General features: G+C 45.8%; 1 protein-coding gene across 1 annotated transcript; it reads right to left on the reverse strand.

Moving 5' to 3' along the window:
- Nucleotides 1–26051, reverse strand: Rgmb (repulsive guidance molecule BMP co-receptor b). Its single transcript, XM_085686854.2, has 5 exons — nucleotides 25920–26051; nucleotides 24908–24983; nucleotides 21251–21510; nucleotides 15840–16348; nucleotides 1–3281 (listed from the first exon to the last, which is right to left on the reverse strand). The coding sequence occupies exons 2-5, from the start codon at nucleotides 24910–24912 to the stop codon at nucleotides 2622–2624; spliced, it is 1434 nt and encodes a 477-aa protein (XP_085542980.1). The 5' UTR covers nucleotides 24913–24983; nucleotides 25920–26051; the 3' UTR covers nucleotides 1–2621.
- Between the last annotated feature and the right edge of the window lie 610 nt (nucleotides 26052–26661).

Below are 26661 nucleotides of genomic sequence, written 5' to 3' on the forward strand. Positions count from 1 at the left end.
TCAGTCTCACAGACACTGCTTTATTTGTAATTGCTTAAAAGTTATAAAAGGAAAAAAGAACTACAGTAGCAGTCAAATGAGCTACAGGGGCAAGGAGTCCATGTTGTCGAAAACTATGGGGATTTTAACTCCCTTACTCCTTGGCTTCTGCAGAGGCTCCTCAGCTCTTCCAGCAGGTGTCACTACCACCACAGAACAAACATTCGACAGCACGGTCTGTAACTTTATTTTTTTCTAGCATAATAATTTAAAGTATTTACACACTGCACACTCACTGTTTTTACAGATACTCATACGCCTACAAACCACGTCTACAGGTTTCTCTGGAAAGACTCGGCACAATGTGGGAAGTTTCCAAGCACAGTGAAGGGGGAAAAGGTGTTTTTTGAGTCTTCTCTAAAGTAGCCACATGGCTCTGTGAAAAACCAGTGCTGTAGCCCATTAAGCTCTCCCAGGAGATCTGTGGCAAGCTGTAGCCTATTCATATGCTGGCATGGTCTGTAGCCTATTCGTATGCTGGCATGGTCTGAAATTCTTTTGGCTAAGGACTTCACGAAGCAAGTGCAAGCAGTGTGTTCTTAGAAACCCCAAAGAAAACCTGGCCCTTCTCGACAGAAATACTTTACTTTTAAAAGTTATCTGTGGGGACTGTCAAGGTCATATAGACACTTATTATTAGGGAGAACAACGCACCAGACTCTATTACTAATACTACTGTTGTAGTACATCTCACGGGCACCCTTTCCCGCTAAGCAAACTTCCATTCCCAAACTATGAGTAGAGGTGGTGGTCTTGTTCTCCTCGCAAAAGGATAAGGGTATATCTATCAATCACACTCTAAAGCCAGACACTGTAGAAACTTCTATTTTTTTTCCTTTATACTATTTGCACAAAAATAGTGGTTAAAAGTAGCTGACATCTCTCCTTCCTTGTTCTACTCAATTACAAGTTACTAGCTAGTGATGGATTCTGGTTAATGACTCGACAGATGAACAAAAGTGGCCATGCTTTCAGGGTTGGAAGGTCCTAATCTAGCTTTCTTAAAAAGACCCCCCCCCCCCTTTTTTAAACAGGGTTAGATTCCAGCTCTCTGGAGTTCAGCTTTTAAGGATGCCTTCATAATTTCACCCAAGGTAAGGGTTTGCCGCTTCTAGATAAACACACAATCCCACTCTGTGACGATTATCACTTCTCTAGGAAATACAACTTTACAACGTGATACCCTTTCCTAATGCCAGCCTGAGCGTGTCAACAGGACATGGCAAAAGGTATCACCATGGCCTAAATCACTCCAGTATTTAAAGTTCGTATCTTTTGCTTGCATTAATGTAAACCTTAAATATTGGAACACAAATTGTATTACTTCTTGGAACCAAACACTCACATTTAGATATAATAATACAAACCTATCTATTCAGGAGTTAACTCTGCTACTCTCACAGCCCTTAACAGTTGGTACCAACAATGGGGTGGCAGAGGCAAGGAGAGACTTTACCATATGGGGATTTCACTAAGTGACTACAGGTGTTACGATGGCAGAGCTGAAAAGACAGAGGCTACTTGGGCAGTACAATGCCTAGTTAACAAACATCAGACTCACCAGCATCCACAGGCAAGTGGAAGATTTCCTGTTCTCAAGGCCCTACACTTGGACCTTATATCAGAGGAAGACTAACAGCCAGAGTTTAGAATCCTGAAGTGTGGTGAAGGAGACATTGGGGTGGAGCAGGAGAGCACCATTAGGATTTCAAGTAGCCAGGGAGGAGGGAGTTAAGAACATGATTTCTACAAGCTGCAGAGAGGGAGAGCAAGGCATGAAATCTACTAAGTTATGATTCGGTTTTCCTTAAAGAGTTAAAGGAGGGGAAATTACGATTTAAACAGGGATGGGGGCTAGATCGGGCGTAGCAAGATGCCTGGGATCTACTTGAAACAGCCATCCCCAGAACCGTGCTTCACTAACGGCAGTTTTAGAAGGGTCAACCTCAGAGGCCACATGTGCTCAAATGTCATAATCAGAGTAAGAAGGACTGCAGCTGTAGCAATACTGTCCCCATGTTCTGAGAAAGTGAGCTGCTAGAAACAGGGCTCTTAAGTGAGATCCGTGTTTTAAGAATCAAAAGTACTTACTTTCCTCTCAAATTGACACTTCAGGAAGGGAGACAGCTCCATCAGGAACTGTGTACCTTGGCAAATCAGTAGCAATGGGAAGTGCAGGAGGAACACCCAGAGTAGCTACAAACTGGTCACCTTCAAATGGACTGTTGTGGTGTCTGTGTATATGTACTGTACATATTAGCCAGGTACACACATAAATATTTAATATATAAAAAATAAAGTGCTTTCTAAGAGGTCCCTACGCAGGGACATTATAAAACATTTCACAAAACTGCAAAATAAAATTGATACAATCAAAAAAACACTACAACCAACATATGTGAAAACAGCCAAACACATAATGTACAATCTGGTGTTCCAGGACAAACATCTGTCATATACATGGTATATACATATATATACTCTTTCACTCAATATATTATGACAATATATATTTAAAATTTTGTTATAGACAAAAAAAACCAGAAAAAACAAAACAAACCAAAACAAAAAACAAACAACCCCTACAAAAACACAATAAGGACCAGGCATGTGAGTCCAAGACCAACAGACAAATCAGAGCGTCCTGCGCGGCTGCTGCTGGGGAAGATGTGCCAGCGTTCCTTCCTGGGGTGCAGGGCTTCCACGTCCGCCAAGGCACTGTGGGCTGCAGCAGTAAAGTTGGCATCACCAGTGGTGAGCAGGTCAAAGACACAAGACTGGAAGTAGATGTCCTTCACCGGCATCTTCTCATGGCATTGGGTGCTGGCAGTCTCCAGTGTGTAGCCAGGCCAGGCCTGTGCTGAGGTGGTGTGTGGCAAGCTGTGCCCCAGGATAGCAGACACCTGGCCTTGTCCATCATCAATGCATTCACTCGTGGGGCAGCCGTTCACACACAGCTGCAGGTCCTGGCTTTCCTCATAGGACATGGCCAAGTCTTCGGGCATTCGGATGGCAAGGGTTAGGTAGCGACCCAGCTGCCTTACAAACACTGTGGTGCCTATGTAGCGGGCATGCATCTCTACGTAACGGCCACTCTCCCTCTCCACGATGTGAAGGCTCTTGATATCACCATCCCCGCCACTGGTGGTGCCGTCCACAAAGGCCGCTGGCAGGTCATCTGTCACAGCTTGGTACACTTTCTGATCCGTACACTCGTGGTGTGCTTTGAAGATGATAGTGATCTGTGGAATGGAGGGCGGACAGGTTAACACGACTGAGGGGGAGGGGGAGCTGAACAGTGCACTCCACAGTAGCAGGGAGCTCTCCAAAGTTGTCACTTACCTTTCCCGACACAGAGAGCACCCCTGTTGGGAAACAGTCCACTTTTGTTGATAATTTTTATTTATCTCCCATATCAGGCATAGTGTAGCTGGGGTGGGGGCTGGGAGTTCCTTCTTAAGCAATACAGAAGCTCTGAGGGACTTCATTACCGATATATCCAAGTCTTACCGCTAAAGAGATCCTTCATTGGACCATGATGAGTTCCCAGGACTCACCACTATAAATTGAATATAAACACTGAGAGATGAAACAGGCTCAGGGGCTGGGGGGCATCTGCAACAACTACCAATCATGTGCCTCGTGAGAGATTTCTTTTAAGACTCTTAATCAAATGCTTTGCATCACTGGTTAATCCCTGCGACAGGGAATTACTGGCAAGCACAGCTCTCAAGCACTGGCAGAGATAACATGCCCCAGACCTAGTAACGAAGATGTTTTCCCAAACAGCACCAGGGGCCTCGGACTCCACATCTTTTCTCAGTCAGCTCTCAATTTTCCAAAGGAAGCAAACAGTTCAGGGAGAAAAAAAAATGCACTGATAATACATCAAACCTTCCTTCTGTCGGGCCATTTCCTTCCCTGCAGAATCCTTCCTCTGTAACAGTTATAAACACAACTGAAGAAGTAAGCCTGCTGCCATTTCTGCAGCCGACATGCGAAGAGGCTGAGGGAGGGGCTGAGGGTCTCTGGCCCAAAGTAGGAGCAGTTCCCCAGAGCCATCTGAGGGAGCAGCTGAGATCTGGCTTATTGTCTGTCAGTCATGTAACAGGGTTTTTTTTTTTTTTGTTGTTGTTGTTGTTGTTTTTTTTTTTTTCAAATGAAAAAAAAGAATAAAGGTCTGGGTGATTTGGGTCCAGAGGGCAGAAGGACAAGCCACACACTCTGTAAGTCACTCTGATGGCAGCACCTCTAAGCTCATGCAAAAGAACTAGTCAAAACAATGGACCCTTGTTAAAAAGCCAGAAATGGCCCCCCAAACCTCACTACCACCCTCAAGCTTATGTCTGAAGTTTTTCCCCAACCCAGTCAGCATTTGCTCACACTATTTAATTCCACACGTTCCCACTGGTGTTAACTTGACTGGAATTTTCCAGCCATTTCATTTTACTTCAGCCAGTTACAAAGCCAGAGCTGAGCCAGCTGCACTGCAGCGAGCGACTGGTTAGGTTCATATCCGCTGTTTGCAGCTGCAGCTGAAAGCCAGACAAAGTGCTGTGAAAACCCTGGGCTTTCTCTCCTAATTACCCCCGAGCCACAATTTGATTTCACTACCAGCCCTTCTCACATTTCAACACCTTCTTAACAATCCAGAGAAGGTGACCAGAGAGAGATGACTTCAGGAGAACCAGGGAACCTTCCACTGTGAGGGGTTCTGAGGTGGGTGGGTATCTAAAAGAGACTATAAAACGGATTTATTTGGTGGCTCTAAAGTCAGTTTGACAAGTCCTCCCTTAAGACATGATGGGATTGCTAGGACGTGGAAAGATTAATTCAAGTAAATTCTGCCCTGAAAACACAGGAGGAAGGTTAGAAAACACCAAGGGCCAACAATGCGGATGGCTAAAGTAAGTGTCAGTAAGACCTTTTCATAGTCGTCATCCTTGTAAAACAGAAGATTTAATAGCCCAGTCATGTGTCTTTCTAGTCTAACAAACTTCAAGTTTAACTAACTTGGCATTGCATGCAGTAACTGTGAACATTTTGTTTGCATTAGGAAGAGTGAAAAGAATTCACTTTTGTTGGGGCAACAAAGCAGAGATGTCCAACTGCAAACAAGTTACCAAAAAAGACACACGGGGATCAATATTAAGATGAGTGGAATAATTTCACCTTTAATCTGCTTTTTGTTTTTTGTTTGCTTGTTTTTTTGCATTGAACAATGCAGGACTCACTCTAACATCTTACACACTCTGCTATTCCGGACACACTTACACACTCTGCTATGCAGGACACACTTACACACCTTACACACTCTGCTGTGCAGGACACATGGGGAACTGGCGTCCTCAAGGATCTGCACCCGTTAAATATTCTCCTCTACTTTACAGATTTTTGTTTACTCATTGTTTGAAGTTGACTTCCTCTCTGATAAAACTGTAGTATTTCTTTCTTGGGGATGTGTGTAGAACGATCTGCTGAATCCACACGCGGAGAAGATGAGACAATCTCAAAGCACGGGTAAGGGTTCCTGAGAGGGCCTTGTATGTAAGCGTACAGAGCAGGGACCTAGATGTAGAAAACTCTGGGTAACAGTTGCACATGACTTGAGTTTTGAAGTGCAATGTCATTCCTCAGGACAATTCCAACACAAGCTCTTGACAAGCGAGCAGTCAGCCATGAACAGCATGAAATTCATTTCAGATTGTCTACCTTTCCAGAAAAGCAAACTCATGCATCCATAATAATTCACACTTCAAAAATATACAAAATTTCATTGGAATTTTTTGTAAATTCCAAACTTTAAAAATTTCCATCTAGCAGCCATCAAGAGCCTAAAATGGACATTTAAATTTGTACAGCTGTTCTCACTATGCGCTGTAAACACCGGCTCTGCTGTATGTTTCCCCTCCACTAACTGATCCATACGCAGTAATAACTCAATTTGGCACATCTGTTCAATGCCACACCATTTATTATTGATGGGTGGCATTTTTGTGCATTTAAAACATCAATGCCTTTTGTTAAACCTCCCCCACCTAGTCTCTCTCAATCCCACCTTAGACAAACTACTCTAGCTCTCCTCATTAATTTTTAATCTCACTCCTGAGATCTTTACCACCCACAGGTCTATGAGGAAGAGAAAGTTAGTCGTTACGACAAATCAACCTTTGCACATATGAACAGCAACAAGACCTTAAGATTTGTTGTAAAATTAAGAGCAGTGGTTCTCAACCTTCCCAACGCTGAAACCCTTTAGTAAATTATAGTTCCACATGTTGAGGTGACCCCCCCAACCATAAAATTATTTTGTTGTTACTTCATAATTGTAATTTTGTTACTGTTATGAATAATAATGTAAATATCTGTGTTTTCCATGGTCTTAGGCAACCCCTGCGAAAGGGTCATTTGACCACTGAAGGGGTCATGACCCACCAGCTGAGAACCACTCATTGATTAAGAGGCACTCCGCCTGCCTCTCCTTCCAACCAGCAAGAAAAGGAAATAAATGAAATTGAACAAGTCCATGAGGAAAACGCAGGCCCTGCCTCACCAGGATACAGAGAAAACTTCCCAAGGCACAACAGACTGTAAAACACCACACACGGGTTTTAGAACCCAACCCTCCAAAGACTTAGCAGTCGGCTCTCCGTATACACCCACACCATACTCTGTACATATTCTGGAAGGAACGTTTACCAGTGTTCAGTCAGACAGTTAGCACTGCAAGTGCAAAGAACTTTCTGGAATGAATCCTCAACAGGAGAACTGGACTTTCAGAGCTAATCATGGGGTTGGAAGCAAAGAAATGGGCTTCGAAGGCAACTTGATTTGTATCTGGTTAAAATTCTGCCCATGTACAAGGAAGTGAAAATAAATGTTACTTCATATAATCAGTTGCTATGTGCATACTGTCAAACTGTCTAGGTGTAGTTATGATGAAAACACGGCAGACCCTCAAGGACACCACGACTAGGCTGAGAGCCTCTTTCATGTCTGCACATGTAGGTGGAAGACAACCTTGACACTCAGTCCTCCAGACAGAACAGCAAGACCATCCCAACAGCTCACGCTTCACCACACTGGCTGTCTCCACCCCTAACACCTCCAAATTCTACTCTGGATGGCCAATTTTTCTAGATGTTGAAAAGCTGGCTGAGGAAGCTCTGAAACACAGCTTACTTCACCTCCAGGGCCACCAGAGTGTGGACTGTAGCTGGGGCAGGCCTCCTCTGTGCAGGCAAAGAGGAAACTGATCTTCGGTTATATAAAAATAAGGGTAACTCTCTCCCTTTTGTGAAACTGGGAAAAAATTCACACACACTTAGATTAATGTCTGTCTGAACAATTTTATGCAAAGCCCAGACATGACTTTATATGTAGCATTCTACATGCTGGGCTGGGGTACACATCGTCACTAACGACTTCCCCCAAAGTGTTGGGGAGGTGATCTGTTAGGAAGCTGTAAACCCAATAAGCCGGGAAGCAATTGTACAACTACTATTCAGCTTAGATAGAATACTATACTCACAGAAAGTATAAGAACTTGCAGAAGTGCAAGGTGTTAACTGCTTTTATTGGACTAAAACAGTGCACTACAGTTAAGACAGCACACTAAAAAGGTGAGCAGTGTATCAAAAATCTTACCCTGGACTCCTTTTAGCGTTTAGATGACACTAAGAAATACACCGCCTTCTAAACAGTTATCAAAAGTATGCTTCTCTACTCCCAAGTCCTTTCCTACAGAGTTCTGTGTTCAGAGCACTTAACAGAATGCAGAGAATTGGAATGGCTCATGCTCAAGTCTTCAGTATTGCCCTAGGTAATGAACACAAGCAAGAACAGGGGCTGTTTTGGCTGCTGAAGGGGTACTTGGCAGCAGACAGAGAATTAAGAAGCCAAACCAGAGAGGAAGGACACCCACAGCTCAAGGCTGCTAGGGTGGTCCAGAGAAGCACCAGGCCCAAGGCTGGAAAAGCTCAGAGAATGAAAGCAGTCTGGCCCAGGGATAGCACACGAGAGGGACAGGCACAGAAACGCCAACTTTCAAAAACCAGTTTCTATATAATTAAAAAAAGGAAGGCGGGAAGCATACACAGGCACAGAGACGGGGAAGCCAGCCAACTTCCTTCTGCACCCCAGCGAGCACCATGCTGAGCATGAGGGGGCAAGCCCTTCAGCCTGTACACCTCAGCAACTTCCCAAACTTTAAACTTCGGGCTCAGAATCTGCACGTCTCCCTTGGTTCAGGCTCAGACTTTGTGCTGTGATGAGGCCAATACGACCATGCTTTTAGATGAGAAAGTGAACCACTGTGGTTTGCAGACTGATGGAGAACCAGGAAACCATGGCCTCCCTGGTTACTTCTAAGCATTAGGAAGGGGATAGAAAGCTTCAACTTCTTCACAATATACACAGACCTTGCCAGCTCTAGGTTCAATTTCAAGTACCCAAAGATATAAAAAAGAAAAGGATCGACATGGTTAGAATTGGTGAGCATGTGTTTTAAAAACCAGTAACTGGCCAAAAATATCCATTTGCCTGGGCAGGAAAAGGGGAAAATGTTAGTATCTGCCAAGTGTCTATAAGTTCAGATTGAACCCTGAATCCCTTTCAGGAGTACTTGCATGGGAGATAAGAAATTTATGTTTAAATGCTGTGGCATCCATTCCATCGGCAGTGTAGACACTGTGTACTAACATGAAGGAACCACCCCGCCCCCACCCCGGCCCATGTTTTGGAATAATCAGTTCAGTGGAGCAGAAAGGGCTCCATTCTCTAGCAAGCGGGTTTCACTTGAGTTCTTCTACCTAGGATCCGACAGTATCATAGCTTCACTTCAAGGCTGTCTAGTTAAAATAAAATCCAGCTTAGGTGTGTTAGTTCTTGTCCCTCACCACTCACGGACAGGCTGAGCATTTTGTTAAGTTACCCCACCCACAAGAACACAAAATCCAAACACTGGAAGAGCAAGTTTTACTGCAGTCAAAACAAATAAAGACAAAATGGGAAGGGAGCATTTTTCATTGTTGTGCACTGTAGGTAACTCTCTCAGGCCACACTCCAGAGGCAGAAAGTGTTTGGCTAGCATTAACTGAAGCCAACAACAACAGTAACAACAAAAAAGAGCACCAACCACCCAACATCTCCTTCTCACCACTGCCCCTTAAAATAAAACTAAACGGGGGGGGGGGGGAGGGGAGGAGGGAGGGAGGGAGAGAGAGAGAGAGAGAGAGAGAGAGAGAGAGAGAGAGAGAGAGAGAATTTGGAAACCTGACAGGAAACAAGTTCTGACTCTCAGCTGTGTCTCTGACTCTTGGATTTCTGCCGCTCGCTGCCTTAAACTGTGGAGGAGTGTGGATTTGTTTTGAAGCAGCAGAGGCCTACAGCATTCAAGGAATCAAGGAACCCTGCCCGGTGTGGACAAGCCACGGGTTAATTTCACTTACCAAGGGGGATTTTTGGAAGGCCTCCTCCTTCCAAGGACATCTGGGACTCAGGGAGTTGGCAGTGTCAGGAAGATTAGAAGATGGTAAAGAATATTTTACCCAGGGTGTTTTAAGACATGTGGGAATAAACAAAGGGATACTGTATTTGAAAAGCAAGCATAAAGAATAACCAAGGAGCCCGTCCATGTTACAGAACGCTCTGCTCCTTCACAGTGTGGATCGATCATCCAGTGAAGATTTCCCTTTCCCCCTCTCCCTCAACAGGAGCGTGGAAATCTTTCTACCTCCAGGCAATTTACTGAAACTACCAACAGCAGTTCCTGGGCCTAACACTTTATAATCCAGCACAAACAACAGCCTTACAGGAAATTGAAGAAGACAACACACCCAGTCCCACCCAGAAGCAGAGCAGTGTTTTGTAAAACCCATTCTCTAACATTTCTGTGCTATTTCTGAAATAAATTCAGGGATGACAAAAATGTGCAACACATGACTTAACAAGGGTTTTAAAAATGGGACCCTGAAAAATTAATTAAGGCTGGTGGTTGTGGAAATACAGATGTAGGCGAGGGGGCACACTGACCGTGGGGGGTGGGAAGTTAAACCCTGGAGCAAGCAAGGCAGGAGGAACAAGCCTTGGGTGAGGGAGGCTGTGACAGGCTTCCAGGGCAGCTGTCCTCTCTGTATGGCTTCCTGACACCTGTCTCTTCCTGCTAACTAATGTCACTGGGAATCGATGCATTTTACCAAGGAGCTCTGAAGATGCACCAATATCCCACACTTTCCCACTACTGGGCATACCAGGTTGGTAGCTAAGTGCAGAGGTTACATTCCTCCCTACAATTCTGACATGTAGATTTTTTTATGTAGCAGCACCAAATTAATGACATTTAATCAGAATTATTACACCAAGGGAGCTACAACTATAAACTTCTTTCTTATCTGTGCCTAGTGTGATCCAATACCGACCAGTCTTAGAACTCTGTAGCACCTTTGTAGGAAAGAAGGACCACAAGGATCAAATCTCAAAGAATGGAGATATATATATCTCCAATGATGGCAAATCTCAGAATAAGGGTTAGATGCTTTTCTAGACAACGTGCCCCACACCACCACAAGCAGGAAAAGGTTCCAAATATCCAAACACAATTCAACCAAAGGGAAGGAAGAATATCTTCACTGATAAAAGATCACTATTGTATAGCTTACAGGTATCCAGCAGCTAAAACAGAGCGCTGTAAAAACTTCTCTGCAGGAAAAAAATGTACTAGGCATGAGGTGAAGAGAGGACAGATTTCCAAACCTCGCTACAGAGATGCACTCAGAGTAACAGCTGGAACTCTACGATGTAGACATGTCTAGATTCAATTCTTTCTTCTTCTTCTTTTTTTTTTTTTCCAAGACAGGGTTTCTCTGGAGTTTTGGAGCCTGTCCTGGAACTCACTGTGTATGCCACATTGGCCTAGAATTCACAGAGATCCACCTGCCTCTGCCTCCCGAGTGCTGAGTTAAAATGAAAGGCGTGCATCACCACCACCCAGCATGCTCCAATTCTATAAGCAGTAGAAAATGACTAGGGTGGTTTTCATGTTCACTGTTGCTGTACAAGTGTCTGAGGCGATCAGAAAAAAGTGACCACGACATGGTCCAGTACTTACAAGGACTGGTTGATTTTATCAAAATACATAGCTCAAGGATTAACCAAAGAGAAAGACAACCAAGCTGTCTCCAGCTCTGGTGGAACCTCTCAGGAACTCCAAGAAAGCAGTTACAGAATTTGAAATTTAGAGATATTATGGATTATAAAATGATAAACAAAAGTAACCCCGAGGGGCCGGGCATCCTATTACACTCTGGAGGGGCACTGGGTGCTGCCCACAGGGTTACAGGAGCTGGTAGCCACTATCATCTGGCCATACAACTCATCTGGGTCGGGCAAGGAGGGAGACTAGGATGTGTGGTTCCCAATTTTCCCTACTTCTATTTTGTTTTAATGAGATATAAGTATGGTATAGGAAAGCCAAAAGCGATGGGAAAAACATGATTTTACATAAAAATGAAAGGGAACACAAAGCAACAGGGTACTTGTAAAAATCATGATTAAAAATACAGCCATTGTTTTTAAACTGAAAGCATTTTGAAAAGTTAGTGAGAATGTACTTGAGACTGACTTACTTTTAATTTTTTCAAATTATATTTTATCTATGCATTGTGTGTTTGTATGTGTGCGAGCTCGTCTGGGATCAAAGAACAATCTGTAGAGTCGATTCTCCCCTACCACGTGAGTTCCTGGAACTAGCCAGGTGGTGAGGCCTGGCTTCCGTGTTCCACCAGCTAGCTGGAGACTAATGTTTTAAAAGCCCTACTCTCAATCTCACTGTTTTGTGGATCTGAGGAGGTAACTCAGTTACTCTCCTCACGTGGGGCAAGCCTTCTCCCACTGATCCATGCTACGGTCTCAGCGACCACCAAGGGAAAGGATCAATGCTTTACTCTTTAGCCATCTTTTGTGACCATGCATTTAAACATCCTCGCTAACGACCTTTATTTAAAAACAGAGACACAGCCCATTAAATGCACGGGTTGAGTCTGAAAGTGCCAAAGGAAATGTGGAAGCAGAAGCACAAGCAGCCATCCTCACAGACAGGTAACCTGGCTTCTTTGGCGCATGTGAGGTACAGGATACCATTGCAACATGTTTCTCTGGCACGGTCAGGGTGTGACTACCTCCTCCACAGTAGGAAAGCTGCCTTTCCACTGTGCCCCTAACACTGCCAGTTCTAATGAAGTTCCCCTCATTTCACTTTCTCAGTGTCTGCATGCCTGCATCTGCCTCTCAGCCAAAGGTGGGGAAGATTGTATCTGAGATGAGGTGAGGTGTGTAGGTGTGCCAGAAACTCTTGCAGCCCCAGGGGGGAGAGATGAAAAACTTGCCCTGGCTTCTCACCTTCAGTAACACATCTACCTGGCAAGCTGGCCTCCTAGTACAGACTCTTCCAGAGAGGAAGAGAATGGCCGGCGAAGGGTATTCGTGAAAACATGGAAGCCCCAAGAAAGCATACTTGTGCACACCATGACCATGTAGAAAAACAAGTCCTTCTTTCCCATGTGAAGGGGAGGGCCTGTGTGTGGAGAGGACAGTGGATAGGGAGATAAATCACACTCCAGGCCCATCTGTCCTAACTCACTCACTGCTTACACGTGGAAAAAAAGTTTAGTTAATAAACGCCCCTTGAGTCCAGTGACTTCATCTTGTTTTACTCTGTCTAGGTATCCTTTGGTGACAGGCTGGAAGTACTTTGGAACCGAGAGACCTCGCAGGAGCCTGCCTCAGGCTTCCAGAACCCAGCATTTCTCTTTAGGAGTGAAGGCGGCGGCACGCACGGGTGTTTCTGTATCACAGCTGGCCTTCCACATCAGTTAGTGTTTATGCACAGTGACGCAGCACACAGGTCTTTTGAAATACCTGACCGCGCGAGCAAGGTTCGCTATCGGCAACGTACAATGCTGAGGTTCTTGAGGTTAGCCCGGGTATATCCAGAAATTCTCAGTAAGAAAATAAAGTATGCCTCCAAAAGACTAGATGGATTCACAGTAGGACAGCATTTAGGGAGGAAGGGAAAGCGTGTGGGACCTAGGAAGGGGGGGTAGGCCACCTCCCCAGGCAGACACCTTGGCCTTAGTCTCCCCTCTTGCATTCTCTTTCTTTGCCTTTTTCTGGCCAGCCTGTGGTAAATACCCTCTCTGACTTGCTCCCACCATCCTGGTATCCTGCCTTGCCCCGAGGCTCAAAGCAAAGAACCCTGTCAAGCTAGGACTGATACCCAAGTTTTCAGACTGAAACCTCCTTTCACCTGCTCCAGTATTTGTCACAGATAAAAAGGTAAGGCAGCTGATGAGCATTGGGTGAGATTCACACAGAGAAAATCTTTCCAAAAGTTTTTTTTTCCTTCTGTGTAACAGTCCTAGCTGTCCCTGAATTCGGAGATTAGCCTGCCTCTACCGCCAGAGTGCTGGGACTAAAGATGTGTCCCACCATACCCGTCAACTGTTTTTATTTTCATCTCTAACTTTTTCCTGATGCTTTAAGTCCTCAAAGGTAAGATTTTGTAGCAATGTTAGGCCTTTGCGGATTTCAGCAACACATATCCTATAGCTCTTGAGACAGGTCATCAAAACCAGCCTTTCATCTACCTGAACACCCTGGAAATACAGATATAAATAAAGGAGTCTAGTAACTGCTGGGAGTGCAGGACCACAGAGGAACTCGCTGAGCGGCATGGCCAGTAGAGGAGGCAAAGCACAAATGTGCAATTAAAAAACCACACATCCCAGATGTCCTTTTGACTTCTTTTCTGAGGACCACCCTTTTCTCCATTTTGAAAGAACAAAATCTTTGAAGAAAACACACCTGTGGTTTTTTCTTTTTAATTAATTTTCTAATCTTAATGTGCTGTAAATTATTCCATATATGTAATTATATATAGCATATATTACTATATATATAATAATCATACACTATTTATACTTTAATTTGACCAAGAGTCTTCCAAATCCTCAACTCTCTGAACAATGGATAACTTTCCCATTCCCAATGGAATGCCTCATCGAATCCTCATAGAATCTTCAGTTATCCAGTAACTATTCCCATTTTTGAAGTGTCTGATGACTGTTATAATCCTGGATTTTTGGCAATGGTCTGCCCTACAACCTCAAAATCATTTATCTTAATACACACACACACACACACAAACACATACAAGTGTGTATAAATACACACATATATATGTGTGCACGCTCGTGCCTTGAGTTCATGGGCACCAAGTGCATGTGAATACACGCAAGTGCCTTTAGAACCCAGAAGGGGGCATCAGATCAAGGACCCGGAGCTGAGCAGCCATGTTGGTGCTGGTAACGGAACTCAGGGCTTCTGCAGGAGCAGGAGGAGCTGTTTAACAGCTGGGCATTCTCATAGGCCATAATTACGGATCTTTATAACCTAACTTTTACCAAGTACACACTCTGAGATCTACATAAGAAAAGTTATTTATAAATGCATAAGAACCAGGGAAAGAAAAGTTAATTCCAAGATGCAGAGTTTGCCAAGGCAGAAGGCAAGCCTGAGATTTTACTGGGTTGAAGTAGAAACATTTCGGAGACCCCTAAAATGTCTGCTTTAGTGTGACAGTCTTCTTTGTTCAAGAGCAATGGCTTCTATTTTTAGATTTGTGACACTCCTGGGTGTCTCCAGATATCTCCTGAGGTGTTGTAAAGTTCCCTTCACAAAATGCCAAGTAAAATAATTTAAACTCACTAAAAAATATGCCACACATTTGGAGGCAAGGGAGGGAACCAAATGAGCAGGCACAGGACTTCAAAGCCTGATTCTTGTCAATTATATTTAGTCTATGACAACGAAGGAACAGATTAATAAATACAGGAAATTAAAGCAAGATGAGACTGTGGGTTTGTGGCTGGGGAAGACAGGAAAGGGAGCAGTTTAGCTGGGACACCAGGGGAAACTCCTTTATTTACTAAGTTAAGTTACTTAGCAATGACTGGTAATTGGAAACCCACACTCTCCTACCTTGTACTAAAACATCAGTGCCTGCCTTATGGTTGGCATCAAAGGTCTCTATATACGATCAGTTTCTTCAAAATAAACAAACATAGAGCACAGACACTGGACCTGCATAAGAATAACTTAGTTTTGCCAACTTTCCTCTTAGCTTCTGGCTTAGACTGTTAATATGAGGGTGTGAGATTACACAGGTGTTATATCGCACTGCTCGGCAAGAGCCAATCCCTAACTTCCTTGGTTACCAAAAGGTTACTAACTAAAGCCCCATTGTGGGTTTGCCACTGGGAAGCTTGGCTTACAGCCATTCCATTTACTATAGTTTCTAAATCTCCAATAAAGTACGTTTCCTGATGGGCCACTGCCCCGGGCTTCACAGCTTGCTTCATAGAACACCCACTTCACTTATGTGATTAATCTGACCGTGGATCTCTCCAGGAAGAGTCACACACACACACACACACGAGCACTCACAAGACAGCGCCAGAGAAGGCACACATTTTCCTCATTAAACAGGCCTGCTGTTTCTCGCTGGAGAACTTGATTTCAGTGTTTACATTTATTCTTCATATCATTGCCTATTTAGAACCACATTTTGTATGCCAGAAAAATTCCTTATTAAATAATCTCAAACTTTTACCAACCCCGTTAAATAACTAAAGGATATACAAATGGTCCCTCTAAACGAAGCCTTTATAACATACTCCACAGCTGTATGAAGGACCAAACATGAAAGGGAGGGGGTAGAAAGAGGGACAAAGAAGCATACTTGCCTTGTTGGTGGCAGTGGCGCTGGATCCAGGGACCACCGGCACATTCGTCACTTGAACAGAAAGGTAATTATTGTCTATGAGGGGCCAGGCCCCTTCCACTTTGCATGTCTGGAAGTGGTCCTTGAAAGTTCTAAGATGAGGGTCTCCAAATAAGCCGCAGAAAAGGTAATTGGGAGGGCTCTGGTCCCCTCCCCTGTGTTCTCTGACTCCTCCGTGGCCGTGGTAGTTACAAGGGTCATGGGTCACTTCTGGGTTGGTAGAGGATGTGGGTCCATCCTTGGAACAGTTCCGCTGGCTCATGAGGTCACTGATACCTAGCACAGCAGAGTGGTACACCAGGTTGCCGCGGCAGGCTTTTGAAGTTCGCTGGGTGCAGCCGGCATAGGCACGGAGGGCCTTGCAAAACTCGGAGTCAAAGCCATCAGCGGCAGAGTTCAGGTGTGAAGTGAGGGACACAAAATCCGTGGTACATTTCTGGATTCGACACTGAGCTGGCTGCTGGCAATCACCTGTGGGAAAAAAGACCAAGCACGTAAACGCTTCATCACTTCCAGGTATCATGAGAAGATGCCATTCTCCCCTGGGAACTGTCTAGTCTATCTCAGACTCCTATTTAAGGCTGTAGTGAGTTGCCATGTCTTGCAAATTAAGCCACCAGGAGAAAAACTGGATATGGTTAACTGAAAACTTTAAAGCTTGGGGTTTGGTGACTGAGCATGAGTCTAGTCTAGGAATGTCTCTAGGTTAGGACTGCAAATGAAATAAATATTGTTTCTTGTTTGCTATTTATTTATAGATTTTTGACAAAGATTCCTCTGTTTTGATTTTTAAAGCTGTATGAGTAATTTGCTTTGGAAAGCACTGGGAGAGATATACTTATGCACATAGCTATGATTAAAGCTTATACAACAGAAGAAGGGCTAAAATTCTAAATTATAGTATGTTTAAAGTATCTCTACCTGATTCTCGTATAGCCACAGGGTATGAAAATCAAGGGGAAAAAATCCAAGTAGTAAGTCATTCTTTTTCCTGAGGTACATTACGAACAAACTACATGCACAGCCTCAACACCCTAGCTTCTGTAAAACCCAAGTACTCTGCTAAAAAAGTGATTCACTTGACCAAGATCCAATTTTACTTCTCTTAACATGTCTGTCATACAGATCTCAAGCAAACCACAAAGCATAAAAAACTTTAAAAAAAGTATGCAACACAAATATATTTCAGAACATGAGTCAGAGACCTATAAAGTCAAGAATTCCTAGTGTGTGTGTGAACACACACATACACACATGCCTCACTTTCTCTCTTCTTAACAGCTCAGTTGATTAACAGCTTGAAGAAAAAGCTAAAATGAAAGCTCAAGGATGACTGTCCTGTATTAACAAAATTTCCAAATTATCTTGTCACTTGTCTCTCATGACAATTCATGAAACCTCCCAAGTACAAGACAATGGGACAAAACAACACTAGGCCAGTCATGTGTAGCCATCGACTTCATGCTGTATCAAAAGGCGAGACTAGGTTTACTGAAACACTGATTGGGTATTTCAAGTTGGGTAAAATGAACTGCAGTGTACACCTGAGATTCCTTATAGGCGCCTGACCTATGGAAAAGTCTTATTGGTCTTTCACTTTTTAGCAGCTTCCTCTTCTGAAAAACGAGGAAATTGTTATAACAGTTTTGTGGTTTTTCTTCAGGCATAAAATATCTCACATTGTGTATTCTAGAGGGGGGAAAAAGACATCAACATTGCTGGACCATTCATTGACTTTTGGCTAGTTTTTGTGTGTTTGTTATATTATGTGTATGAGGGTTCTGTCTGCAGGCATGTCTGTGCACATGCATGCCTGGTGCCCTCAGAGGCCAGATGATGGTGTTGGATCTCCTGCAACTCGAGTTACAGAGGATTGAGCCATTATGTAGGTGGGAATCAAACTAGGAAGCTTGGACGAGCAGTCAGTGCTCTTAACTGATGAGCCATCTCCCTAGGTCCTATTTTTTTTGTTTGTTTGTTTTTCTGAGACGAGGCAGGTCTCATTGACCTGTAGCCCAGACTGACTTTGAACTTGCAATCCTGCATCAGCTTCCAGAATGTTGGATTGCAGGTATATGCCACCAACTACGTCTAATTAAAATCAGTGGGTTATTTAAAAACATATAACTATTTCAATATGTGGATACAGTAAACTTTAGGGTATCGACACCTAAAACTTCATCTGATAAAAGATATCATGTAGTAATCCCTATATTGACTTAGAAAGGTGATTCAGAATGGATATTTTTAAATTTTACTGAAATGGTAAACTGTTTCTCGCTTTAGTTGGGGAGAAGTGTTGGGAGATAGCAGCCTGACATCTTTGTGAGATTCCAAAGACCTGGAGAAGGAAAAGAATCAGTTGAATCTTCATTTTTCACTTTTACCAGAATAAAGGAGATTAAAATTACTTTACTATTTTGGAGCCATGGACTTATAGCAACCACCAGACCACTTTAGAAAAAAAACATCTTCATGTATTTGATCCATTTAAGACTTGTTCAGTGCAACGCTAACCAAGGAAGCTCAATTTATAGGACTCCTTTCCCTCAAACAGATTTATTTACTTTCAACTACTTTTACTGAACGACAAGACAGATCAACAACAATAATCAAGCAAATTCACTCTCCCAGAAGCCTTCAAGCCATTTATCAAGGGAAAGGTTTACAAGACCTTGCCTTGTCCTGGTGGGATTGCACACAACTAACTAGTGTTAGTTAAGGTCCTTCTCTTCAATTCCTGACTAGCACAGTAATCACTGATAGCTGGAAAAAAAACCAAAACAACAATGGGATGACAATTATACCACTATTCTTCTCAAATCAGACGCACAGCAAGCACAGAACAAGAGGAGGGTCAAGATCACTCAGTAATGAACAGCTAGCCCTTGGACTACAAGTAATGACCGCACTAGAACTTTCCGCTAAACTTGTGGGGCCTATTTGTTCTTTTTATGGTCTATAAAATCTATCCGAGCATACAGTTACTTATAATTATTTCAAATAGCCATAAAATATCAAAAGTAAGAAAAGCACGGAGATGCACCATGCGAGCGTGGAAGAGGGAAGAGATGCAGCATTTATTCTCAGTGGGTTCTTTCCCCAGCCCCTGACTCTTAAGGGCTCCCCTTTTAGTGGAGGTAGGTGCTGACTGCTTTGAGAAATCACATACAAAGCTGCTCTTTTGCTTCGGATTAGGGTCCCAACAACCCTTGGCTGTAGATATGATCAGCGGGAGGGAGATAACTGGAGAGAAAAAGCTTTGAGGTTAGCATTCTCAGCCTTACTGCAGGCTCCTGTATAATGACTAATTTGCAGCATACACCCAGAAATATCGAGGCTTCATGAATTAATAAAGACAGTGCACACTTTGCCTGTGAGAAGCCGTAAAGTGAGCCTCTTGTCAAAATGCCAAGACAAAGCAGAAGAGAAACACACTCCAGGATGTGGCCAGTGTATGAGTAAGCAAGAATTCCCTTACTTGATATCCACTCAGGAACTGCAAAGGTCTTAAAACACGATAAAATAAAACACATATGAGAATAAACAAATGCCATTTCCCAAGGGCAGAATTCAAAAGATGCACTTAACAATGAAAATGTTTCTACCTTTGGGGTCAGATCACCTACAACTGGTGTGTGACATGTATTTTCATGCCAGTTACTCTAAGTGCTCAAGGATTCCTGGTCTAAAGCTTTCATCATTTTTGAATGAATCGGACATAAAAGACTAACTACACAAGACAGCTTCCTTCACGCCAGGACTGTGAATCTGCAGCCCAGCCTCCAGTTTATAATAAAGGAAATGAGATATGAAGCCGAATTGAGCAAACTATAGAGCCATATGGGGCACCGAGGCAAATGATATGGGCCCAGACGTAAAGCATATGGCGGTCCATCTGCGGGCAGCACTTGCTAGGCTCCCTGGTCTGGAAAAGAACCCCTGCATTTCAAAAGCACTCGTCTTCAAAGAGATCCCTCAAAAGGAACTCCACTTCAACAAGTTCACAGCAACGAGAGCCGTGCAAGACCTTTGGGTTCAAGCTAAGTGTGAACATATACTGAGATTCTGAAAGGGACCTCATGTTCCAAATTCTTTACTCCAGTTTCTTATGCCTTACACAGGGCCAGGAAGGAAATCTTCAGGAACTACTCTCCAATCCTGTCACGGCCCTAGAGCAACCATATCCAAGCTGCCAAAGAGACGGGAGCTCAAGATAGCATTTCAACTTCTCTTTCACGATTTGACACACAATGGATACATATTTTTCTCCCCAACACTCCTGAATACTGACTGGCACATTAGCAAAAAGTTTCCATGAAACCACATGCAGACATTTTTCTAAGGTTTGAAAGCTACTAATTTAAAGCCTTAATTATCCCACAAGTAGCTATTACATTTTTAGTACGACCAGTCCATTTCCGCAAGCGACAGTGTTAAAACGCAGCCGTTACACCACCTCGAAGGGCTGCCTCTTCAATATCACTTTACTCCAGTCCATAAAAAGACCTCCCGGCTATTTTAGCATGGTTGGTATGCCTTAACAAGTAAAAATTTCTCAGTACAGCTGAGTGACATTAAACTAGCTTTCTCCAGAACAGAGCGTTGTGAGTTGTCATCATAAACACAGGGAAAAGGCCTCCAAGGAAATCTATCTAATGCTCTCGTTTTTCAAGCAGAAGGACAATGATTCTTCTGATTTTTTTGTATTAAAGGGGAAGTCTAAAAAAGAAATTGTACTTATTTGTAAAGAAAACAAAAATAGGCATCACATATCACAAGGTTCAGGTTCAGGTTTATTACCAGAGGAGCACATTCCTCAGTGCTTCGTCGTCGGCAGAGGCCCTGCGGACCTCCACACGCAAGCACACATCTGTCAAGCCCGCTAGGAACCGAAAATACGAGGCTAGCCTCAAAGCACCTTTTCAGTCGGCCAAACTCTGTGCCGAGAGCAGCTTTGGCAAAACAGAAAGAAATCCCGGATAACTTAAGTTCCTTCGGAATCCACCCCAAACTCGGGTGAAAAAAATCTTTGCACGGGGTGCGATTCCCAGCCTCGCCACCACCCACAGCAGCAGAGGAGCGCAGCACAAGGCTCTGTTCTCCGCTCGCAGGCGGTTAAGGCAGCGGAAACCCGATCCGCAGCGGGCTCCAGTAAACACCCCCGCGGAGAGCAATAAAGCCCCGGAGCGTTGGTCCCGCACGCGGCCCCCGCACGCTGGGATCCGCTAAGCGACTGTCGCTGGCGGAGGCCGGAGGCGGTCTGGCAGGACCCGAAGCCAGGGAACGCCGTGCTCGCCCGCCAGGGCCGTGGCGTCCCGGGGACCCAGAACAAAGCCCGCGCGGCCCGTTCCCCACCCGGCCGGCGCCTACCTGCGTGGAACAGCCCAAGGCTGAGCAGCAGCAGCAGCAACAGCGGCGGGGGCGACGGCGGCCAGAGCCCGGGGCGGCGGCGCTGCTCAGCCCCGGCGGCGGCGGGGGCGGCGGCGCAGGAAGGTGCTGCTCTCACGCCCATGCCCGTCCATGCAGGTCTCGTGCGCTCCGGCGAGGGCGGCGGCGCGGGCGCGGTGGCTGGGCCGGGCCTCTGGCTGCGGCATGGGCCGGGGGGCGCGCCTCGCTTCCTCCTCTTCTTCCTTTCAGGCCAGCGTCCGAGAGCAGCCACCGCCGCCACAAGGAACGGGGCGTCGCGGGCGGAGGGAGGTGGCCACGGAGCGCGGACACATCGCGGCGGTCGGACGCAGCAGGCAGAGCGGGGCGGGAGGAAAGATACAAAGATCGTGAGCGAGCGCCGGAAGCAGCCGCGGGCGCGCGGGCAGCCGGGCCCCCAGCTGGTGTGGGCTCGGCGCGTGTGGATCGGCCGGACCTCACCAGCCGTGGCAGCCAGCGGCCCGGAGAGCTCCGCGCCCGTGGCCTGCGCGGTCAATCAATCTCGGTCCCTCACTCTCGCCCCGCCCCACCGAGTTTCACCAATCCGCGCAGGCCCCGCCCCCCGGCCGCACTCCTCCTCCCCTTCCCATTGGCTGCAAGCGTGCCTCCCGCCCCCGCACCGCCCTTGTGCGTCTCACTCAAGTTCCGCGTCCGCCGCCCGCGGGTGGGGCAGCTTCGTTAGGGCCCAGCCTCCTGCCGGCTTCCTTGTGCTTTTTCTCCTCCACCCCTTTTCCCCCTGATCACGGCTTTCTGGTACCCAATAGAAATGGGCGACAGCGACTTTCGCTTGGCCCGCGTTCCAGGAGAACCGGCCTTTAACCTCTCCTTGAATTAATGAGCTCAGGTTCAGCTTCCTCCTAGTTTTTTTGTTCGTTGTTGGTTTTTAATGACCTTCTCCTTCTCTTCCCGGCCCCGCTGGCTCCAGCCGCTTGCAGGAAGCCAGCACTTTCCCTGAGCTCTGGGTAGCAAGCAGGTCGCCCGCCCTCCCTCCCCCCCAGCCAATCACATCTGCTGAACATCTTAGCAAACTTGTCGGGGTCTCTAGGTAAAACAAGAGTCCAGCCGAGCCGCCTTAGATACTCAAATGACACCCGAAGTCCGCAGCAGATGGATGAAATGAGAAGGTACCTGCGTGCTCCCGGCGGAATTCGCCGGCAGCTGCGTGAGGCGCTGGTGTTTTGGTTTCTTTGACAACCCCCTCACCCCCACTTCAAAGCTGAGAGCGGGAGTCAGGGATTGGGCAAACTTCAACGTGTTCGGTTACAAGGTAATTAGATTAATGAGAGTGGTGAGTTTTTATGCAGTGCAATTATTGCCATGATTTCTTGTTGCTCAGTGACTTTTCCACAAATATCCAGTCTATTAAATTAAGCCAATGGTAGGTCTGTTTCTACTTGAGTTGTCCTCCAAAACCAGGGGCAAAACCCCACAAACAATCGCCAAGGGTTAGGAAAGGGCTTGTGGAGTTAAGGACAGGTACCAATTTGTTATCAGTTAGTGTGAAGTGCTATCTCCTCTGGAATATGGCGTCAGGGCTAGGAACCACTTTACCCTCCCCTTGCCTCTGCCATTCCCCAAACGGTTGAGGATTGCCATTTAAAATGCACTTACTGCAATCTAAATTACAGTTTGCAACTTTACCTGCTACATTACTCAGAATCTCTAATTAGAAATCTCCTATCAACCACAGACACATTAATATTCCACATGCTACAATGTGCTAATCAATGGACCACGATAATTGGGGGGCAAGCCTTTAGGTCTCACCATCTCACTCATTAGACACATTGTGAATTCTTCAAACCACTAGGTCCCTAATGAAAGAGACCTATCTGTTTTTACTATAATTTTTCATTACTTATTACGTGTCGGGATGACTCAAGTGGTAAACACACCTTTCACTACCCAAGATATAATCCAAGCCTTATGTCTATCTTTAATATGCTTAATAATAGCTTTAGCGTTGCCTGGAGAAATGACTTTTCACCGGGGGGGGGGGGAGGGTTGGAATATCTCTGACAATTTTACTTAATGGTGTATACTAAATGCTATCAGAGCAAATTTTTTAAAATCATCTTGCAGTTACTACATGTAATCCACGAAATGCAGTTCAGAAAATACTAATAAATATCTTTGAAAGAGTGATCACATGATACTCTTCTTAAAAGTTCTTTTAGCTTGGGGCTGGAGAGATGGTTCAGTGGTTAAGAGCAGCTTGGGGCTGGAGAGATGGTTCAGTGGTTAAGAGCACTGAAAGATCTTCCAGGGGGCCTGCATAGTCTTCCCAGTGCCCACTGGCAGCTCACAGCAGTCTATAACTTTAGTTCCAGGGGATCTGAATTCCCTTCACTTTCATAGCCATCAGACACACACAGGGTGCGCAGAAATATATACAGGCAAAACATTCTTACACATAAAGATTTTTAAGTGCTTTTAGCTAGCTGACTAACAGCAAAAATGTAGTTTTCTTACCCCAATATTTAATTATACCCCACAAAGGTAACTTATGTTACTATCAAACTTCATATAACCAAAAAGTTAAGGATCAATACATTCAGTTTGGTTTGGATCTTTCTGCTGATGACTTTCCTCTGCACTATTCGATTTTTAGAAACACGTGGGGCTTTAGATAGTCTTATCAGTAGAGGGCACCCTCGAGTTGCTGAGAATCCTGATTAAAGAAAAAAGCTGTTCAGAGGAAAATAGTCATCTCTAAGGTGTTTTATTGCTCCTCTGTTGTAAAATTTGACAAGCTTAAGACTTGTATGCCTAACAATTCACTTTTTATTACTGCGTAAGTGTTCAGCTGCTAGAGAATATATATATATATATATATATATATATATATATATATATATATATATATATAAATTAATTACAATTAAACCACAAGGTGGTTTCTATTTTTATGACATTAGGTCCATCGACACACTCGGGGGGTGAATCTGGACTGTTAGCAAGATTTGAAATCAGCTTCGAAATCAAGGGCATGTTGCGTGATTGTTTATAGAGCCGTCACTTTTCAAGCTTGTGTGCGGCAAGTTTAAGCAGAATTTGCGACTGTGCAAAGAGAACACCCAGGGAGGAAGCTAGAACAAAATTTTGATGATTCTAAAAGTTTTACATTTTAATTAGGAAAAAAATGAGGTGATTGGCAACTCGAGCAACCCAAAAATCCACCCTGTGTCTTACCACTTGAATTCTTTCTCTCCCCCCGCCCCCCAAGAAGGAATGATGAAACCAGAACTGTACATCCAGAGGACCCAGCAAAGTATACCACGCCATGGACATGCAAATGGGTAAAATTAAAACGGATGCCAGAAACGTTAATAGATTCTAAACACGATGAAGTCTCATTTCCTGAACCCTTACGTGGTGTCTTAACTGTTCCCCAGGTATTGTATCTCCATATTCAGAAACCTAACATGAGGATCTCTGCTTAACAGCTCACCCAGGACCGAGAAGCCTGCAGTAAGAGATTTGTGCAACCCATTCTGGAGTAAGGGTTCCCCTGCAGCTCATTGCTCCACAGTGTTTGAAAATCAGGCTGGAATAGCCCAGAGTCAGGAGCCCAGAGGCGTGTAGCTCCTGGCTTGTACTTACATCATTCTTAACCCTTCCGCACCTGGAAGGGGCTCAGCGGGATCAGGATGCCCCCGAGCTCCGGAACACGCAGGACCTAGGTGTAAGAGAAGAGCCCGAGGGCTCTGTGTAAGCGCTGAGCCCCAGGAGACAGAGACCGCAGAGAGCAGAAGGCAGGAGGTTCATAACCCGCGCTTAAAGCCGAGGCCCCTCGATCCCTACAGACTCCAGTGCGGCTCGCCTCTGGCTCGCAGGGCTAGAGAAGCAGCAGGTGCAAAAAGCATTTGGGAGCCGCTTGCCAGTGCTTGGAGGTAATGCGCTTCCTGTCCATTTATCTCAGGAAACCAGCGCAGCCTTCCCTTCGAAACAAAATTAACCTCTCATTAGCCAGCCACTCACTCCCAAGAAGGCCTTAAAAGCTTTACCCTCTCACTAATGTATTTAGGCTTTTCTTCCAGGCAAACGAAGCTGAGGCTGTGACTAACATCAGCCCCAGGGGTTCCTACGGGCTCCCTCAGGAGCCAGTCACTAGCCCTCCACCAGTCTAATCTGGGAAACTGGCCAGCCCAGGATCCCAGTTTGTAGAAGCAGGCTGATCCAACACCCCTGAACGAACTTCACACCAAAAAACCCCAGGACAAGTTTTCTCTCTCTTCTTGTTCTCCTTTCACATCAAATCCTCAACTCCATTGCCCTCAAGAAGTGGGAAAGGGAAGCTGGGGAAACTTCAATGGCCAGCTGTCCTCGGGTCAGGGGCAACGACGGTCCCTTGGGAAGAGTCCATAGAAAGCTGGGGGTCGGGGGTGGCAGCCTGCGTTGACTCTAGTCAGTTCCAGGCACTGCGAATGAAACGTGGTCAGGAGCTTTTGGAACGCCAGGGCTTTCTCACCCTGGGCCCCACCACCCCGAGTCTGGCAGATTTATACCACACAGGTGGACCGAGACCTAAACAAAACAGTCCCCGCCGCTGCCTGCCGCTCGCCCCCCACGTCCTCCTGGCCCACCGCAAACTTCAACAAAATAAACAACTCACCACAGGCATTCCCTTGTCTGCAGCGCGACGCTTGCCAGCTGGGAAAATAAGCCGCAAGCCACGCGGCCGGGGCGCAGAAGGGAGGCCTCGCCGCGCCCGCCCGCCGCTCTGCCCCAGGTGGGCGGCAGGCGGGCGGCTCCACCCGGGGGCCGCTCTCCAGATGCCGGTTCCGGAGTGAGCTCCGGGGCCAGTGGTTGCACCCTGCTAGCCAGCGGGGCCTCTGCCACCTAGGGGGAGAGGGCGGGGAGACAAGTCCCTCTCCCCAGCTTCCTCGAAACTGCTTTCTTCCCACTCCCGGCCCTGGCCACCGCCTCAGACCATCTCCACCGCGCTACCCGACTATCCTGCTGGAGATCCGACGGCTGAGTACCGGACGCCTCTGTCCCCCGACTCCAGGTCTCGGTCAGCTCTCTCCTCTCCCTGGGTCCTACACCCGGGCTTGCACAAAGGCGCCTTTCACGCCGCCAGCGCCGCCCTCTGCGCCGCCCTCCAGGCCCGCAGCGCTGCCTTTACCCATCGCCCGCAGCATCACGGTCCCCGGTGGGGGACTCAGCCAGTTGTCACCCGGACAGGGCAGCGGCAGACGCGTGCGGTGTCCGCACTCGCGCCACCACGAGGGCAGCAGACACTCTCGATTTCCTTCTCGGTTTCTACTAGCTGTGCGCCAGCGCCTCCAAAGGCACGTGCCCCCGCCCCCAACCTATCCTCGAGGGTCTTCCCACTGTGTGTAGCTAAGAAGGGG

The sequence above is a fragment of the Myodes glareolus genome, chromosome 1 (assembly GCF_982192425.1).
Source record: "Myodes glareolus chromosome 1, mMyoGla1.1, whole genome shotgun sequence".
NCBI classification, from domain to species: Eukaryota; Metazoa; Chordata; class Mammalia; order Rodentia; family Cricetidae; genus Myodes; species Myodes glareolus.